The sequence below is a fragment of the Dermacentor variabilis genome, unplaced genomic scaffold (genome assembly GCF_050947875.1).
Source record: "Dermacentor variabilis isolate Ectoservices unplaced genomic scaffold, ASM5094787v1 scaffold_13, whole genome shotgun sequence".
Taxonomy (NCBI): Eukaryota; Metazoa; Arthropoda; class Arachnida; order Ixodida; family Ixodidae; genus Dermacentor; species Dermacentor variabilis.
The window spans coordinates 41,649,716-41,670,849 of NW_027460291.1; the positions used below are offsets into that span (position 1 = coordinate 41,649,716).

Here is a 21,134-nt window from a genome sequence, read left to right on the forward strand (position 1 = left end):
GCAAGTCTGCTCCTGGTCCCGACGGCATCACAAATAGGACCCTCCGTAACCTGGACGATCACTCGATAGAATACCTGACAGAAGTCATCAACGAGACATGGAAGGAAGGCAAGGTCCCGGAAGCATGGAAGCGGGCACTTACAGTACTGATCCCCAAACCTGGCAAATCATCAAGCCTGGACAACTTACGACCAATATCGCTCACGTCCTGCGTTGGCAAGGTCGCGGAACATGTCATACTCAACAGGCTCACGAGGTTCATCGAACACAAGGAACTCTACCCCCACACGATGATTGGCTTCAGGGCAGGTCTGTCCACACAGGACGCCATGAAGCTCATCAAGAGTCAGATAATCGACAATGACACGCGGGACACTCGGGCCATCCTTGGATTAGATTTGGAGAAGGCTTTCGATAAATAGCCCATCAATTTATACTGCAATCGATATCCGAGCTTGGTCTGGGCGTAAGATTCCATGATTACGTTAGGTCATTTTTGCACCGAAGAAGAGCGACTCTCCGCGCAGGAGACAAGATCGCGGAAGAGGTGGAGCTTGGAACAAGGGGCACTCCACAGGGCTCGGTGATCTCGCCCACTTTGTTTAACCTGACCATGATCGGCCTTTCCAGAACACTCTCACGAGTCGAGGGCATCAGGCATACCATCTATGCGGATGACATTACCATTTGGTGTGTTGGAGGAAGTGATGGACAGGTTGAGAGTGCGTTACAGGAGGCCATCGAGGTCACGGAGGGCTATCTTCGACCCACGGGATTAAACTGTTCGGCTAAGAAGTCAGAGCTTTTACTATACCGCCCCTTAAGAAGAGGTCGTAAGCCCATGGGCTGGAGACCACTGTCTGACAGCACCATTTGTCTTCGCACGGGCAAGGGAGACACGATTCCTAGGGTCGACGCAATAAGAATACTCGGCATGGTAGTCGAATCTACTGGCTCTAACGCGCAAACGATAATCAAGCTCACGACCAAGACGGACAACGCAGTACGTCTCATCCGAAGGGTGGCTAACCGTCATCATGGCCTTAAAGAAGATAATCTGTTACGGTTGATTAACGCCTTTGTGCTTTGCCACTTTGCCTACGTGGCGGCTATGCACAGATGGCAAAGAGCAGAGAGGAACAAACTCAACACGTTGCTCAGGAAAATAACTAAGCGAGCCCTGGGTATACCGATCTCCACCAACACCAATCGCCTCCTCCAGCTAGGTGTGCATAACACTCTGGAGGAGATTGCAGAGGCTCAGGAAAGAGCGCAACTTGCCAGACTCTCCACGACCGCCGCCGGTAGGAGGATATTACAAGAGCTCGGCTACCCACCATCTGCAGAAGCATCAAGAAAATGCCAGTTACCACGGGACATACGAGATTTGATCTCCGTATCGCCGATACCAAGAAATGTACACCCTGAATATAACAAGGGTAGAAGGAAAGCAAGAGATTCAGCCATACTCAAACAGATCCAGACAGAGGGGCGTAGAGCCTGCTTTGTTGACGCGCGGCCGCATATCGGAAGGGGTGCTCCTTTTCTGTAGTAGTGGTGGATTCCAAACAGCGACTCACGAACTGTGCATCTGTACGAACCGGAGATCCGGCGATAGCCGAGCAGGTGGCCATTGCCTTGGCGATGCTTGATGACAGCAGCGACGTCATCTACAGTGACTCACGGTCGGCCACTAGGGCATTTCAGTGTGGAGTGATCTCACAACAGGCTTTTGGGCTGCTTCGTAAGGCAGGTCCGGATAGAATCAAGTATCACTTGCTTACTTGGTTCCCAGCCCACGTTGGGCACATGGCGGGTGTCCCCACGAACCTCAATGAGACGGCCCACGCTGCCGCGCGCGCACTGACTGACCGCGCTGGCGCTGTAACGGCCGAAGAGAGAGTTACGCATGGTAGGGACGCGCCTGCCACTTATAATGAACTTCTTAAACACTTCTATCTCTCGTGGCGACAATACCCTCCTCCTCACCCCAAGCTCACTAGGCCTCAGGCACTGGCGTTCAGACTGTTGAAGACAGAAACCTATCCCAACCTGTTCACGTTACATGCGACATATCCGGAGATTTACACTGATGACGCGTGCCCTGCTTGCGGGGATAGATCAACACTTTCGCACATGCTCTGGGGATGTATCTCTATAGCAAGCCCTGACCTCAGCTCAGCTAGGTGGGAGGCGGCCCTCCGCAACCCACTCCTGGCTGAGCAACGTTGGGCTGTCCAGCAGGCCCACGATGCGGCTGGCAGGCTAGGCCTGTCGGTCCCGACGTGGGAGCGGCCCGCGACGTGCTAATACGCGTTCTGCAGGACTGTAAAATAAAAGTTACTCAATCAATCAATCAATCCTATCTCAATACATGTAAAAAGAGAATTCGTTTTTCTCGGCAACCACTGCACCAATTTTGACGAGGTTTGTTGCATTTAAAAGAAAAAACTTAAAGTGACTGTTGGTTTCGGATTTTTGAGTTAGGGCGTCAATCTTTTATTAAAAACTGGCGAAAATCCTAAATTTCCAAAAAACAAAGCTGCCAAGTTTACAACTTTGTAACTCCTAAAGGAAAAACGATAATACAATTCTGTGAAATGCATCTAATAGTACATCCAAAGCGGACAAAATTGATATGTTACACATGAATCTCAAAAAATTTAGTAACATGGAAATACAGCTTTTGCAGAACCCTTGTAAACAACGTAACAAATTCACGTAAGATGTAAAATGACATATCGAATTTGTCCGCTTTCAATGATCTAATGGATGCCGTTCACAGAACCGCGATATCTGTTTTTGATACAGAGCTATCAATTTTTAAAAATTGTGCTTCTATTTTTTTCAAACGGTAAAATATTTGAAAATCGTTTTAAGAAAATTCAAGCCCTAAATAGAAATTCCGCTTCCAACAGTCACTAGAATTCAACTTTCTCTTTCATATGCAATAAACTTCATTAAAATCTGTCCAGGGGTTATCTCATAAAAACGTTTTTGCGTTTCGAATGTATTTGAATAGGCCGCGTCGGAGTTGGGTTCGAGCTAAAGCTTCCTCTTAAGGTCACTACGCGACGTTGTGGCACTCCCGCGAACTAAACCCTAATGTCCAGAAAAGCTGCATACGTACTGCGTTTGATTCTGATGCACGTTTACATGGCAATCTTAAAGGTAATTACAATTACCTCGTTAGAACCATTAGTTCGTTACTTATTTATTTTATTTCATTATCCTCAGGGCCCGAGGGCACTACAGAGGGGAGTGGGTACATTCGATAAAGTGGAAAACAAAAAATAACAGCAGTAAATTTACATAAAACTAAAAAGAAAAAAGGTTACATAAATGCAATAAAGAAGATTAATAAATAGACCACAGTACATGGAGAAAAAAAGGAAAGAAAGAACCACTGAGCATACAAAGCATAAAGACACCTTATCAACAAAGAAAGAAACAATAGAAATGGCACTCCAAACAGTAATATATGCCTAAAGAACAAGCCTTGGTGGGATAAAAAAGGCTAAGCAAAAAGTAAAAACGATGACAATGCTACAATCTCTTGTGTTTATGACAACAGCAGGTTAGTTAAAGCAGCTTTGCACTTAGGATTATTAGATATATCGACGACAGATCGAGGAAGGCGATTACAACTTGCTGACGTACTGGGGATGAATGAATGAAAAAATGATAGGTCTGGCATGAAGGAATACCAGTCTTAGACGATGGTCGATGCGAGCTGAAACGTAACAAGGGAGGGTTACCAATTTATTCTCAAGAATGGGGTTGTCATAATATATCTTATGGAACAGGGAAAGGCGGAATATTTTTTTACGTTGTGATAGTAATGGTAATGGATGTCACGATCCGCCCGGATTCGTGAACAAGGGAGGGCTCGAGGCACCCGCCGTTAGACGCTCCGCAGAGTGCGGTGATGAACGATGATTGACCGCCGAGCAGCTGTGCTCGTCGGTGTTTATTTGGTGCGGTGACCAATGTTGGCCACCGAGCCTGGCAGGCCAACCAGGATTATGTCCGATGAGGTGTCACATGCTTGTTACACCCCTTACCCACAGTTTGTTTGTTAACTACAAAAAACAAAAAAAAACCGTCTACGCCCAAAGTACAAGGCTCTGCCGCCGTCCCAGGTGGGTCGACTGTGCCTGTTCTCCAGGAAAGTAACGGTCCGGCGGCCTCCGCGGTCGAGTATTCCACCTGGGCACCGGTGTTGACGGGCCGGGTGTGGCAACGCACGGTGCTGCCTGAGCCAGCCTCGCTCCGTCCGGAAGGTCCGCAGTGGCCAGCCTTGCAAGTGGTGCCGGACTTGACACCGGCCCAACGGATGCCGCAGCCCTGGCAACGCTTGCCGCCTCCGAGGTGGGTGGTGCTTCGCTGGAAGCGACTGGTGTTGCCGCTGGTCCTCCTGTGGGCTGAACTTCTGAAGCGGTAGCTGAGGGTGCTAGCCAGGTCCCGAGGCGAGGCTTAACATGGTCGGCGTGTCGGTGCCACGTGGCCCCGTCCGGCATGCGGACGAGCAACGATGAAGCGCTGGCAGGAGATATAACCTGTCCTGCGGACCAGGGTGGGCCAGGACGGAAGTTCTTGGCGAAGACTGGAGCTCCCGACTCCGGCAAAGGCCCGGGAAGGCACCCTCAGTACGCAGCCAGCTTCTGCTTCAGCTGCTTCAGGAGCGCTGTGGATATCGGAGGTCCGGATAAAAGACGTCCAAGGGTGTCTTGACCATTCGTCCCAGCAGGAGCTCACAGCGGGCACGGCCAGTGACATTGTGGGGCGTGGTCAGGTACTGAAAGAGTACTCGGGCAACCTGCATCCGGAAATCCTCCGACTGGCTCCTCTTTTGCTTGTCCTTGATGGTCTGCACCACCCGCTCGGCTGCACCATTTGAAGCAGGGTGGTACGGCGGATTCTGTTCTTCGTCAGCCAGGTCAGGTACTCTGTCCTGGCGAAAGCAGGGCCATTGTTGGACATGATGACGTCCGGCAACCCCTGGGCGGCGAATACCTGTGGCAGCGCCGCAATGGTCGCGCCTGCTGATGGAACCTCCACCCACTTCGAAAAGGCGTGCACCACAACCAGGAAGTCATGGCCCTTGAAGGGGCCCCAAAATCCACATGCAGATGGGACCAGGGTCTCTGTGGGAACGGCGAGGGGGTGATTTCCACATGACGTGAGGCCCGCTGAGGCTCCTGGCAGACTTCGCAGCTCTGCACCATGTGAGCGATGTCCTGGTCCAGGCCAGGCTACCAAACGTGGGACCGGGCCACCATCTTGGTATTTTCCACGTCAGGGTGATCCGCGTGCAGCAACTGCACGACCCTGGACCGGAGATATTGTGGGATCACCACCCTGGAACTCCACAGTAGGCAGCCCTGCTGCAGGCTCACCTCGGCGGCTTTGTGGCTATAGGCCCGATGAACCAATTCCTCCCAACGAGACACCGCCTTAACTACCCGAGACAGGAATGGGCCCCGGCTGGTCGCCTGCAATACCGCAGACCTGGAAAGTACCTCCGGGTATGCGTGCTCCAGCATGGACACTTCAGAAGGTTCTGGAACAGCAGCAGGCACCTCCGGCAAAGCAAGGCAGCTCAAGGCTTCAGCAGATCCCAGGTCCTTTCCCGGACGGTAAACCAGCTGGTAACTGTAGGCTGCCAGCCTCAAGGCTCAGCGAGATGATGCCTGCACGGGAACCGCCTTGTCAGGCCCCAGCAGCCCCAACAGCGGCTTGTGGTCCTTGTCCGCCTCGAACTTCCGGCCCCGCAGGTACAGGTGAAAGCACTCGACCCCGAACATGAGGACCAGGCCTTCCTTGTCCAGTTGCCTGTAGCGTTGCTCTGTAGCATGAAGCCGACGAGAAGCAAACGACACAGGGCATTCCTGGCCATCCTTGTCCCGGTGCGCCAGGACGGCCCCCCCCGCCGTACGGCGACACATCTACGGTCAGGACGACAGGCTTGGCCAGATCGAAGCGTACCAGCACTGGAGCCTTGATGATTAGCTCCTTGCTGCGCTGGAAGAACCGGTCCTGCTCCTTCTTCCAGACCCACCGCTGACCATCTCGAAGCAGATGCAGCGGCTGTAGATGCTCCTACAGGTTTGGCAGGAAACTCCTGTAGAAGTTAATGAGGCCGAGGTAGCTGTGAAGCTCCTTCTTGTTCTGGGGCTTAGACGCCTTGAGCACAGCATCAACATTGCGGGGGGCCCGGGGCTAGGCCGGCCTGGGAAATGACATGTCCCAGGTACTCAACACTGGGGGCCAGGAAAATGCACTTTTCCAGCTTGAGCTTGAGACCGGCGTCCTGCAGTCGTGCCAGGACGCTGCGCAGGTTCTGCAGGTGGTCCCCGTCGTCGTTGCCAGTAACCAGGATGTCGTCCAAGTACACCGCCACGTGCGTCATGCCCCTGAAGAGGTTGTCCACCTCCGTCTGAAAAATGGCTGGGGCTGAAGCCACGCCAAACGGTAAACGCGTGCAGTGGTAGAGCCCCAAAATTGTCGATACTGTGACATACTTCCAAGAGACATCCTGGAGCACCAGCTGCTGGTACGCATCTCTGAGATGGAGCTCGATGAACTTCTGTCCCCGGACAACGTTGACCAGAGATCTTCAATCCGGAGCAGCGGGTACTTCTCGACGGTAACGACGGGTTTGATGGTAACCTTGAAATCCCCGCAGATCCTGACACTGCCGTCTCGCTAGAGGGCTGGTACAATGGGAGCGGCCCCATTCAGACGTCTTGACGGTAACCAGGATGCCCTCTCGCTGTAATCGTTGCAGCTCTTGGGTGACCCCGTCCTTCAGGGCGAACAGCAGTGGGCGAGGCTTGAAAAAACGAGGCCGGTCTTCCTTAGGTACATAGATGCCAGCCGTCGTGCCGGCGAATATGCTCACCCCTGACTGGAACAGGGACTTGAACTCGGTCAGGAGGCTGGGGACGTTTTGGGGTCAGGAGGCTGGCTTCCTGGTACTTCGGCAGATGAACGCCCAGTGCATGAATCCAGTTTCGACCCAGCAGCGTCGGCGATGACCCCTTGGTTATGTAAAGGGGAAGGATTGCCTCCCTGTTGCCAAATCGAACGCTAACCTGGATCCAACCCTGGACCTGAGAGAGCTGCCCGAAGTAGCTGCGCAACATCACGCCCGAAGCCTCAACTGACACGCCGGGGAAGGTACGATTGAACAGTTTCCCGGCCATGACCGACACGCTGGCCCGTGTCCAGCTCCATGTAAATGAGGTGCCCGCAGACTTCGACGGCCAGCGTGTACGGCGGCACAGACGACGGAACAAGGCCTGTGTGCCACACGTCGAAAATCGGCGGGTCCTCGGCCACGATGTGGAGCCTGGGCGCGGAAGAACTCGAGCCTACTGCCTCACGTCTCCGCCGCGTACTCTTGCGACGGATACTCTAGCCGCGGGCTTGTGTGGCACCTGGGCTTGAACCAGGCTGCTGCTGCTGTCCGCTCTTCGTCCTCCTCCCTTGGCGTACCCGTGCCAGGTACCCAGTTTTCCCGCACGTTAAGCATTATGCTTGAGAGAACTGGCACTGTGAGGGGGAGTTGGCACCACCACAGCGACTGTAGGTACTGCCTTTTGTCGCCGACTTGTTGGCCGCCGCTTCCGCAGACGGTGAGCCAGTCGCACGTGCGATCTCGCCGGCATCCCTGGCAGCTGCTTCCATCGCCAGCGCTGCCTTCGCGGCGTCGTCCAGTGAGGGGTCGGGAAGCTCCAGGAGTCGCGTCTGCATGGCAGGGTTGTTGATGCCGCAGACGAAACAGGTCCCAGAGCAGCGAGTCCAGTTGGTCCCTGAAGGCACAGGCGCTCGCTAACCCTCTTAGGGCAGCGACGAACTGCCAAAGAGTCTCTCCTTCCCGGCGGCTCCGGTTGTTGAAGTGGAAACGCTCCATTAGTGTGGACGGTGCCGGGCTGAAATGCAAGCGCAGTATGGGGAGCAGCTCACTCAGCGTTTGAACATGCGGTGTGGCTGGCTTGAGAGGGTCGAGCAGGAGACTGAAGACGCAGGTCCCGCTGTTGGCCACAAAAATGTCCCGCTGTTTGGCCTCGGGTGTGTCGTTTGCCCGGAAGGACACGTGGACTTCCTCCTCGTAGACTGGCCAGGCGGACCCATCTCCCTCGAACGGCTCGAGGCTTCCGTACAGAGGCATGGCGGCAGCAACGGGGGCGGTGTTTCGCCCTTCGCAGTGGTGTGCGTCCATACGTGGGGATTCTTCACCAGTGTCACGATCCGCCCGGGTTCGTGAACGAGGGAGGGCTCGAGGCACCCTCTGGTAGACTGTGTAAAAGCAGGGTGCAAAGATCCGGACAGAAGAACACAAACGACAGGACCTCTTCTGTAATTCTTCTGTCCTAATCTTTGCGCCCTGCTATTTACACATTCATGCACGAACCAACTAGCCCAAGCAAGAGTTTCACTCCGTTAGACAGACACCGCCACTGGTGGTGGTGCATGATGAACGATGACTGACCGCCGATCAGCTGTGTTCGTCAGTGTTTATTTTAGAGTGTTTTGCCTGTGAGTGTACACTCTTTGGCAAAGTTAAAAAGGGCGTATCTCTGCCACACAACGATAATCGTCATCTGTCTTGCGTTTCCTTTCTTGAAAACGCCGCACCCGCTACTTTCCTGTCGGCAATGCTATGTCATGCTGACCTACACTTCAGTGGACACGGGAACAGCACTTGTAGCACCACGCCTAATCGTCTTGTTTTCACTATGCAGGTGCGTATAATTGCCGCTCTTCATGCTAAAAAATCTGATAACCGCTACCTGGTACTGTTCCCATGTCCACAGGTGTTATTTCACACAGTGTATGACTGTTTTTCTGTTATCCTACTGTTATTACGTTCGGGGGATGTCGAGACTAACCCTGGACCTAGCACACGTTCCGAATCTCTGCTTGATATTGAATCGCTTCCTTGTGATCCTTCAGAACAAATGAACGTTTCATTCAAACTGCTTAAGGATCTTCACACTCGATCGCTTCAAAATTCCAAAACACAATCCGAACTAGCTGCTGACGTCAAGTCAATCGAAAATGGCCAGAAAAACATTGAAACAAAAATTACTGGTCTCCAAAATCGCTTAGATTTACTTGAATAATAATTTAAAGACGTCGACCACGTAACCAAAGAAATCTCAGAAGTAAATGACAACGTTAACAGTACGACCTAATAATAATAATAATATTTGGGGTTTTCCGTGCCAAAACCACTTTCTGATTATGAGACACGCCGTAGTGGAGGACTCCGGAAATTTTGACCACCTGGGGTTCTTTAACGTGCACCTAAATCTAAGCACACGGGTGTTTTCGCCCCCATCGAAATGCGGCCGCCGTGGCCGGGATTCGATCCCGCGACCTTGTGCTCAGCAGCCCAACACCATAGCCACTGAGCAACCACGGCGGGTAACAGTACGACCTGTCGCTTGGAAGCGCTTGACTTACGCCTCGTTGACTTTGAAGACAGATCGCGCCGTGATAACCTAATATTTCGCGGTATCCCTGAGACAAAAGAATCATGGCAAGAAACCGAGACCAAGTTAATATCAACGATTAAATAATTCTGCGATACATTTCGAGATGACAACCTCCATCGCGCACATCGCCTCGCCCCTTTCGATCCTAACCAGTGTCGCCTCATAGTTGCAAAGTTTTCACATTCGAAAACCCGGGAGAAAGTGTTCGCGCTGCGCGATCAATTCAAACAAAATAACCTTACAATTAGCGAAGACTTCTCGGTTCCCACCCGCGTTGCTCGCAAAAAGTTGATCGAGTTCGGTACCAGTCACCCCGATTCCCCCAACTTTAAACTTCGCTACAATAAATTGTCTCTGAACAATAAATGTTATATTTACGACGCGTCTACCGATAGCGTCCGTGAAAGAGCGCAGAGGGCATCTGGCACATTACAGAATCATTCGGTTCCACTACGTGCGCTACAATAGGGAAGCGTAAGGGGTTGTGGCCTAACATCACAAAAAGCTTTACCTTACTTGCCTATTCTTTTTACAAATATAAGAAGTCTTGTGAATAAATTTCATTCTTTATCTTCGGCAATTGACACGTGCGATGCAAAAAATTATTGCCTTGACAGAAACTTGGCTTCCTGCACATGTACGCGATTATGATACTTTCTGTGGCGCCGGCAATTTCGCTGTCTACCGCTGTGACCGATCTGCACCTCGAGGAGGAGGCGTCCTTCTCGCAATTTCTAAAGATATCCCATCATTTCATATAGCTATTAACACTGAACTTGAAACCACGTGGGCTTGCCTAACTCTCGGTCACACAAAGATAATCCTCGGCGTGTGCTACCGCTCACCCTCGTCATCTGCCACTATCACTGAACAGCTACACGATGCTAGTAATCTGATTTTTCCCATTTTCCCACAACACCATTATTCTAACTTGGAGATTTTAATTTTCCCAATTTTATATGGAATAGGCATCCACCCACCATAAAGCCTTCTTCCGTTCAGGCTAAAGATTTCTGTGAACTGTGTTCCCTGTTTTCATTTTCCCAACTTGTGACTCAGCCTACCAGATCATCAATCAGAACCGCTAACACGCTTGATTTAATCCTAACTAATCGACCAGAACTTGCTTCCTCTATAACATACCTACCTGGTATTAGCGACCATACCTTACTGACATTCGGTTTAAAAGTCTGCTATCCCAAAAGGACAAAAGTTAAGAAAGTAATATGTGATTACAAGAAAGCCAACTTTGAAGCCATTAACAATGAACTATCGTCACTTATTGAAAATTTTTTGTTGATTTTGAGAACCGTACGGTCCGGTCAAATTGGGATATGTTTGTGGACCAAGTACGCCTATTAACTGAAAAGTTCATTCCTAATCGCATCATCACTTCTAATCCTCAATCTCCTTGGTACAACTCTTATATAAAGCGCCTATCTAACAGAAAAAAACGTCTCTATCGCTTAGCGAAATCATCTGCAAGTAAAACAACTTGAAAAACCTATAACGTTGCCAATCATCTGTAATTAACTGCACTAAAAAATGCTAAAGACAATTACTTATCCCCTACATTACCTGACATGCTTACGACAGATATCCGAAAGTTTTGGCGCATCATTAACCCGTCTTCTGATAGCTCGATCACCTTGAAAGATGAGTCAGGTGAAGTTATTCCAAGTGAGGCTTGCGCAAACATTCTCAGTGAATCATTTGCAAATAATTTTTCCACTTCATCGAACATTGATCTACCACACACAGAACACTACAACTATCTCATTATGCAACCCATAGCTCTTGACTTTGCAGGTATTGCTAGGCTGATTGATGATTTGCCTTTAAACTCAGCTCCCGGTTATGATATCATTAATAGTAAATTTTTGAAAAACACTAACACATACAGTTGTGTAATATTTGCTAATATTTTCCAGCAATCAATAAACACTTGTACTCTGCCTGCTCAATGGAAAATAGGGAAGGTGGTTCCGTTGCATAAGTCTGGTAACAAAAGCTCACCCCTGAATTACCGCCCGATTTCGCTTACCAGCACCTGTTGCAAACTCCTTGAACATGTTATATTTACTAATCTCGTTAACTTTCTTGATTCGAACTCATTTTTCACCTCTGCTCAACACGGTTTTCGCAAAACATTCTCATGCGAAACCCAACTCTTTCACTAATAGATTACACTGTATTTCAGATCGCGCCTCCTGTGCCGACTGTGTATTTTTAGACTTTAGCAAAGCATTCGTCAAGGTTTGCCACAAACTGCTGCTATTCAAGCTGAGTCTTTTAAACCTTGACAGTAACCTGCTGAAATGGATTGAATGTTTTCTTACTAACCGTCATTAATTTGTCAATTTGTTACTGCGAATAATTATGATTCATCATTCACTGAGGTTCGTTCTGGTGTGCCTCATGGATCAGTACTAGGGCCCCTACTTTTCCCGATTCATATTGTTACGTGTGGAAAAACACAGATGAAAGAGGCTATATACAGGCTATTTACACTGGAGCCAGACCACCAGGCCGACCCTCGCTCGCGCCAAGGGCACAGACCCATTTCGTCGTCGTTCTCGCGGCGACTCGTCCCTTGAGCATCGCTCGATGATATCGTAATACTACCCCCCCCCCCCCCCACCTCCGGCGGCAAAAGCGCCGTCACGGTGCTGTTAAATATCCAAGGCGCGTGGAGAGTTGTAGGGTTTGAGTCGGGCGACGTGGAAAATGTCACTGGTTGTCACAGCGGAGGACGTAGTGGGCGTGGCTAGAGCGATTTCGTAGGTGACATCGGTTACTTGGCGAAGCACGCGATATGGGCCTGTGTAGCAGGAAAGCAGTTTTTCACAAAGGCCAACTTTACGCGATGGTGACCAAGGCAACACGAGGGTGCCGGGCACAAAATGGACATCACGGTGACGGAGGTCGTAGCGTTGCTTTTGTTTGCCTTGAGAGACTTGTAGACGAGTGCGCGCAAGTTGGCGAGCATGGTCAGCATGGGCGATAGCATCACGGGCATAAGCGCTCATTTAAGCTGTGAAGCTGTGGTGGACGGAAGCACTGTGTCCAGTGGTAGCGTCGGTTCACGGCCATACAAGAGGTAAGAAATGGCCAGGCTTAGCTTGGTTAAGCCAAGAATGCGTTGCATATTGCGCGGTCAGGTGGTGGCCGCGGCCGCGCGCGACCGCGCGAGTTGGGGCCCAGCTTTTCCTCCGTGACGTCACGCGCCGGCGCAGCGCCCCTAGCGGGAGGAGCGGGAGTCAGGTGGTGGCTGCGGCCGCGCGAGTTGGGGCCCAGCTTTTCCTCCGGCTGTCGTGACGTCACGTCACGTGGTTGCGCTAAAGGTCAATGGTGGCTGCCCAGCCGCGCCCAAGGGCTGAACTGAGTGATTGCAATATGCAACGCATAAAAGCCAAAAATGCGTTGCATATTGCGCGGTCAGGTGGTGGCTGCGGCCGCGCGCGACCGCGCCAGTTGGGGCCCAGCTTTTCCTCCGTGACGTCACGCGCCGGCGCAGCGCCCCTAGCGGGAGGAGCAGGAGTCAGGTGGTGGCTGCGGCCGCGCGAGTTGGGGCGCAGCTTTTCCTCCGTGACGTCACGCGCCGGCGCAGCACCCCTAGCGGGAGGAGCGGGAGTCAGGTGGTGGCTGCGGCCGCGCGAGTTGGGGCCCAGCTTTTCCTCCGGCTGTCGTGACATCACGTCACGTGGTTGCGCTAAAGGTCAATGGTGGCTGCCCGGCCGCGCCCAAGGACTGAACTGAGTGATTGCAATATGCAACGCATAAAAGGCGAAAAGCCAGCAGTTTCGAGACGGGAAGAGTTATACGTAAATGTAATGTAAGGTAGAGCCTGGTCCCAGTCACGGTGGTCGTCTGAAACGTGTTTGGATAGCATGTCTGTGAGGGTGCGGTTCAAACGCTCAGTGAGGCTGTTCGTTTGAGGGTGGTAGGAGGTGGTAAATTTATGCTGTATTGAGCAGGCACGCATGATGTCGTCAATGACTTTGGCTAAGAACGTACGGCCACGGTCTGTTAGCAGTTGACGCGGAGCACCATGAATCAAAATGATATCATGCAGGAGGAAGTCCGCAACATCAGTTGCGCAACTGGTCGGAAGAGCGCGGGTTACGACGTAGAGGGTCGCGTAGTCCGCCGCGACTACAACCCACTTGTTTCCTGATGTAGATTCCGGAAATGGGCCGAGAAGGTTTAAGCCGACACGACAGAAGGGCTCGGCAGGGATGTCGAGCGGCTGCATGCAGGTAACCAGCAGGGTGCTGGGAAGGCTTCTTGCGTCGTTGGCAAAGTTCACAAGCGGCGACGTAACGTCGTACGGAACGGGCAAGGCCCGGCCAGAAAGAACGGCGACGTACACGGTCATAGGTTCGAGATACGCCGAGGTGTCCTGCCGTTGGTGCGTCATGAAGCTCTTCTAGAACGGTTGAGCGGAGGTTTTTAAACTGGCGGCTCGTCCCTTGAACATCGCTCGATGATATCGTAATAATATTAATGACCTACCTTCTTCATTGACATCTCACATTCACTTGTTTGCTGTCTATTGCGTGATATATCGTGAAATAATTACTGACGACGACACTAATGCTCTTCAGTCTGACTTGGACTATGCGATTTATTGGCGTAACGCTTGGCTTATGGAACTTAATATTAATAAATGTAAAGTTATGCGCGTGCAGAGGAACACCAGTACCCTTCCTACTATCTAAATAAAATTCCTCTAGAACCCGTTAACTCATACAAATGCTTAGGAGTTCATATAACAGCAAAACTAACCTGGAACATTCACACTGAGTACATAATAAGTAAAGCTAATAGCATGCTCGGTTACTTACGCCACAAGTTTTCCAAAGCACCACCATCCTTAAAATTACTACTTTACCAGTCATTAGTGCGTCCTAAATTAGAATACGCTGCAGCTGTGTGGGACCCCATACCATGAAAACCTTATTTCTTCACTCGAGCTTGTCCAAAATAACTCAGTCCGATTCATATTTTCAAATTATAACCGTAAGGCTAGCGTAACATCAATTAAGGACAATCTATCTCTTCCATCACTTGCATCTCGTAGAACAATAGCACGTTTGACACAGTTTCACAAATTTTAACGCGATAGCGTTAAGGAGCTCGTGTCGCAGAAAAGCCGGTGTCGTCGGCGTCCGCGGCGTTGGCCGTGAGCGATAAATCACGGCAGGCACTTCATAAATAAAAAGCAACTTCCAAGATGGGCTGGGTGGGAATCGAACCAGGGTCTCCGGAGTGTGAGACGGAGACGTTACCACTGAGCCACGAGTTCGATGCTTCAAAGCGGTACAAAAGCGCCTCTAGTGAACGCGGTGTTACCTTAGAAGGCTCAGGCGTGCGTCGCTTGCTGAGGCGCGCATTTCGTTGTCGCGCCGAACGCTGCGTTGCTTGACGCTCACCGCGTCCGATGCGGGGCGCGTTGTCGCTGCGCCGTAGCCCAATACCCCTTGGCGGGTCGACGGGAACGCTGTCGCGTTCCACTCTTGAAGGCGAAGCTTAAGCGTCCTCCAATTTTTTATTACCCTTCCTCCCTTCACAGTAACTTCATTACTCAGCCTCATTACCTATCGAGCCACATCGATCATCGCCATAAGGTCGGACTTCAAGCAGGCAACACTTAAAACACTTTCAGTCAATCTTTTTTTCCCAGACCATCACGGCAGTGGAACCACCTTCCCTGTGAAATTGTATCTATTGTCGACAACAAACTGTTTCCCAAGGCATTAGCTAACATTGTATAATGCTACTTTGTTTTACATTGTCTGTCGTACTTACAAATATTGGGCAAGATATTACATAGTATTGTATAATTAGGAATGACTAACACGCTGCATTATTTTCTGTACTTTATTGTTATACTTCCCGTTTTCCCACTCCCCTCTGTAATGCCTTCGGGCCTTGAGGGTACCATAAATGAATAAATAAATAAATAAATAACGCGCATGCCGTTTGTTACTGGGAAGTCCTCGGCTCGCCGCGTTAAAAAAAGGAAACGTGCACAAGACAGATGACGATTATCGTTGTGTGGCAAAAGGGTGTAATTTTGCTTAAGAGTGTATGGTACACTCTAAGAACAGTTTACACCCTTTGGAGTGCCCCTTCTGCCACACAACGGTAATCGTCATCTGCCTTGATGCGTTTCCTTTATTTAACGCTGCAAGCCCAGCACTTTCCAGTAACGAATGGCACGCACGTTATCAGCATGATAGCATTGCCGACAGGAAATGCTATCATGCTGATAACGTGCATGCCGTTCGTTACTGGAAAGTACCGGGCTCGCAGCGTTAAAGAAAGGAAACGCATCAAGGCAGATGACGATTATCGTTGTATGGCAGAAGGGGCACTTCAAAGGGTGTAAACTGTTCTTAGAGTGTAGTGTACGGTTCCCTTTGCAGAACAAATATTTTTTCTTGTTCTTCAAGCAGCATCTATCTCTCGCGTGTATTTCTGCGCGTATAGTTTTCCATCAGTAGGTCTTGCGAAACGGAGACGGAAAAACATGAAAACTTCCTGCTTGCCGCTTCAAACAAATAAGACATATATTGTACCCCATCCGGCACCCTGTACTCAGACTTATGGTAAGGATTCTTATAGAAAAAAAAAAAAGCTGCACTGCAACATACCATTCATGTTTCTGTCTTCCTCGCGTAACAGAATGCGGAGTAATTGGTACGGGTTCTTTCATTGCGGTCGGACCTCGGGCGCCGAAAAGTTTTAGGAAGCCATTATACAGGGTGTCCCACATAACTTGAGCCAAAAATTTAAAAATAAAAGGCGCATCGGAAGCGAATTGAACCGAACGCATGCTATTTGCAATAGCCTATATTAACTCAGAATTTTTTTGTTTTCCCCATAACTCACTAATTATGTTTAATTACCTAAATTCTTAATTATTGGCTGAGCACCCCAAGTATGATACGCAGATTTGTAGAGCACCTTCAGTAACCATCGATCGAGTTGTATCCTTAACGATACGTCTCACGTAGTCCCTTTTTCCCAGTTGCAAAGAAAGCTCGCGATATATGAAAAAAGCCACGTGACAGCTAGGGCGCTTGCGCAGTGGTATCGTGCTACTCTCAAGCGTGCGTTTCGTGAACAAGGTCGGCCCACGTCGGATGACAGCGAAAATACATGCTGCTGGCCGAGCGCTGCCGATATCTCATCGGCAGAACGCCCTGCCGCTTCCTCGTCGCCAGTCACAATGCAGCCGACCTTGCCGCGTGAGACGATCTGCCTCATGCGGCATGTTACAAACGAGCGAGGTGCGGCTTGACTGCCTCGCTCATCAGGACATCGCGAGAACCAGCGCATGGTTGGATCCACAGCAGCCGCCGACGACAGGCCTCCCACGCCCTACTCTGGCCATCGTCGCCGCACTACGCTTATCACGTTGTCGCCATACACTTCTCCGCTTTCTGCCTCATGGTTCTGCTACACCCTCCTCTCCGCTTTTCCTCCTCGCGTCTTTCATCTCCTGCGTTCGCTTTTATCCTTCGCTCAGTTACGCCGCGAGTCAACGCCGACGCACGAACGGCCGCCTAAGAGCTGCGCTCTAAAAACTCCTAGCTCTCATTTTGCATTATAGGCTGACGATGATTTCGCTGTTTTTAATTCTATTAGGTGCTTGTTTTTGTACAATGTATGCTCATTGTAAACTGACATCTGCCAGGATATGCTGTACTTTCCAACATTCACATTGTGCGAAATGATTCCCCTAACATTTGTGAACATTCCACTGCTTTCGAAGACAAGGACACAGTAATGCACACAGATAAACAAATGGGAGCGCTCTAGCAACTGATATGTATTGAAAATTTTGTTCTTCACATATATATACATCATCAAACAGCCACGTGTCCCTTCTTGTAGCAATAATTCAATAAGAAAACTTCCTTATCTGACATCACAATCCACGATTTACTGACACATTTCGCTGATTATGGCTTTCACTTCTATAACTTCCTGCATACATTTACCTTGTGGTTTGAAAGTAGAGGTGAGCAACCACATTTAGGTGTAGTCAGGTGCGCCTCTCTGTACCATGAAATATTTCGTTTGTGCTCTCTGAGGCGATCATTTCACACTGGCCCATCTGGTCAATGTATTTTCCACATGTCAGTGGTACACACTGTAGACCCCTCTTTCTGCGCAGGCACAAAAGGCTTTTGGTGTTTTTTCTGGCACCCTCTCAGCTTTTTACTGAAAGGCTCAGTGAGCTTACACGTGTAGCTTAGCTATTCAGGTAATGAAAATGCGACCGTCAGGCCAACCTGACTCGCTACTTTCTTCAGCTATGCAAGACCTTATTATGTGTATATGGAATGACTGTCAGCTTCTACTTTTTCCTGGATGTGTATCGTAGGGACGCCATCGGAGTTTTGCTCTTTCTCAAGCATGCTGCTTGCAAGTTGCAAGCACTCCCGTTTGTTCATCTGTGTGCCTTGTCTTTGAAAGCACAACTCATGCCAGTTTTCAATTCCAACTCGCCCAGGAAACAGCACTCCTGAACTTTCTCGAACTACTGTACCATTAATACTGTTGTACTCTATGCTATGCAATCAACAAATGAATAAACTTGAACTTGTTATAGGTGGGTCAGACTTACATTGTACAATAACCGTACCTTTGAACGAAAAAGTCTGAGAAAAATGTGTTACGTTTCAGCCACGCATCAACTAAAGAATTACCAGACTGTGAATGCTCATTCCCAGTGGATCACCTTTGCAGCCTGCGTAAGTATATGAAGCAAGTTTAGTTTCTGAAAGCATGCATTTTAACTTCCAGGAAGAAACATGTTGCAAAATAAACCTTTGTGCTTGAATCCCCGACTTACTGACTGCAATTACGTGAAAACACCAAGGTGACCTGGTGTAAGAAACAGTGGAGAGAGCACATTTCCAAGTTGTTGGAAAGGAAACAAAGCATTGTGGCTTATGCAGGAATGACACCGCAGTTTATTATGTCCTGGCATTGCTCAAGAGTTGCGCAGCTTTGCCTGGCCAAAAATAAAAAGACAGGTGCGATCGACAACAAATGCGCAGACAAGGTCGAAGGCCAGCACTTGCAGAATGATCCGCTGCATCTGGAAAAGAGCAACAAAAGAGTGGGCAGCCATTCAATAAAAAGACACTTGGCGCTTGGCCGAGTTTATTGCCACAGCAGATTGCATGCAAGCCATGGAAGAGTCATTCCCGCATTCTTCTTTACAGTACTAACAGAGAACTGCCTATGTTAAGGAATAACACCCACACAGAGTAAGTTGTGCAATTTAACATTGCAAATAAACACTTAGGTTATGACAGATGCTGTCACCCAAGGCTCTTTAATGTGCATGAAATGCTCAGCACACATAGTGAACATTGCAAAATGACAAAACGACGACACACATCCGTGCACTGCAGGTCGAGGACTTCCTTTCGCACTGATTTTCATTCGCTATGAATTCGAATCAACAAGCCTTAACTCAGTACACAACTTTTTCAGCATTCTGCCTCAATTGGCCACTGCGGCTGAAAATCAAACCAGTGACCTGAGCCTTGTTACATTCTTGTTACATTAGTATTAAATATAAGCAAACAAAACTTCTCCATGACTGCAATCATACGGCATAGCCAATGCAACCGTATTAGAAGGCCACTGTGAACATCAACCATTCATAATGACCTGGCACTCTGAGTCCCGTGTTGATCAAATTACACCAAATTACTGTGTGCTTGCTATCATGCATTGCATTATCCTCCTGGGCATGATGACATAAGCACAGTAACTACTTTTCATTTTCAAAATTTTTGAATGGAGAACAAAACCCCACATTATGCCTTACCCAAGCTTGTTTTATGACAAAGCACACACCTTTCTCTGCATAAAAAGTCTTCACTCATAGATGTTAAAAGATGGCTAATAAAAGTAATTGTTTCACATTCCAAATTTGAGCATGAACAAAGAAAAAAGCATTTTTCTACACCAAAGCTTGTATTATTCTACAGTGACAACATTGTGGCTGCAAGTTCATCAAGTTCGTTTCACAGGTATACGAACGAAAAATGATATATTTGGCATTGTTAAAAAAAATTGACACTTTCAACAACTTCTTTTTGTGTATTACAACAATTTTATTTTGCGATTTTATGTATGCTTTCCTGGCATCTGCCTTATTTTGGCTATCCAGATTCAGAACATTACTACTCGCAGCCAGCAGGTAAAGTAGAATAACAAAACAGCATTATTTAAAAATGAAGTCGTATACTATAAAGAAAATTATTAAATATGCATCTGGCTCCCTAGCTGAAGGCTAGTTGCGATCTAAACCAGTTAGTATAAAACATACATTATAAGCTTGCGAGGATTAACTGACGGGTTATTTGGTTCAGTATCACAGAAAGAACAGCACTTCAAAACTGGACACAGACAGTGTGTGGTTCCTCCTTTGTCCCGTCTTGAAGCGCTGTTCTTTCTGTGGTACATTAGAAGTTCTACTGTCCACATACAGTAAATGTAATCCACATACAGTAGAACTTTGTTGATATCTTCTCGTTTAGTATGATTTCTAAGCATCAATGTTTACAATTGAGAACAATAAATACTGTGACACAATATATGGACACTCCAGGCACATTTCCGCTGTCGGCATTGGCATCATGTTCCATATAACGTCCAAGAGCAATAACATGGCAGCCGTGCACTGTATGCTATAGGTGCGAGTGAAAACATGCAAGGGTGCGCAAGATCGAGCCACCACATACCTAATCCCTATGGTGGCCCCAATAGAGCAACCCCTTTAGTCGCAGCGTCTGTCTCGGCACAGCTTAGGAGAAGTGAATGTGTTGAACACGCATCATCACCCGTCGAAAACACCAATTTTCAGCCAGCCCAGCCTAGGAAGCTTTTCAAGCAATAACACTAGCTCACGATGTCTGATTATGGCATTTACCCGATTCTAATGTGCACTTTTTTTTTCTTCAGGGAAATTGGACCGTAAATTGCCTGCACGGTGCAATCGGACACGAAACAAAAAACTACTTTTGCGACGTTTGTGTGCTTTATCGCATACCATGCATGCATTGCGGCAAAGATGACTTTAAAACTATCGTGCGGCGAAGCTGACCTTAGGAAACCGGCCGCCATTGTGCAACACATATTAGACCCTTGCCTATTTTTCTTGCTAAAAAAATCGGATGTGCATTAGATTTCTACTTTGTTTAGGAGCTTTAATGGCATTTCTACATCAGTTTTATACTTTGGACACACAAAAAGTGGGCGCGCAGTTAATTTGGGGGTGTGTTGGAGTAAGCTGAATACTGTGAAATGATTCAGTGGTATGTACAGACGTTTTTTTTTTTCTTTCTGGATTCTGTATCACTAAACCCGCCGGGTAAATTGATCATTTCTGTTGGTCACGTCTGGGTAGAATTAACGGAAGTTAACTGTGGAAGGTTTATGCCCAACCTTTCCACAGTTCTACATTCTTTAACAGGCTGGTGATAACTGACTCCCCTTGATGCTGGACACATGAAGAACAGTTGGCATTTGAAAGATGCAAGAACTGCTAGCTTTTGACACTGTCTTGGCACATTTTGGTTCATCAAACCCATT

At 48.7% G+C, this 21,134-nt stretch overlaps 1 protein-coding gene across 1 annotated transcript in view; it reads right to left on the reverse strand.

Moving 5' to 3' along the window:
- Nucleotides 1–18,466: 18,466 nt before the first annotated feature.
- LOC142566708 (endoplasmic reticulum transmembrane helix translocase) overlaps nt 18,467–21,134 on the reverse strand; it is a 311,329-nt gene continuing 308,661 nt past the window's right edge. Inside the window, exon 25 of the mRNA XM_075677546.1 lies at nt 18,467–18,624. Coding sequence (XP_075533661.1) covers nt 18,517–18,624 — 108 coding nt within the window. The 3' untranslated portion in view covers nt 18,467–18,516. The remainder of the gene's footprint in view (nt 18,625–21,134) is intronic.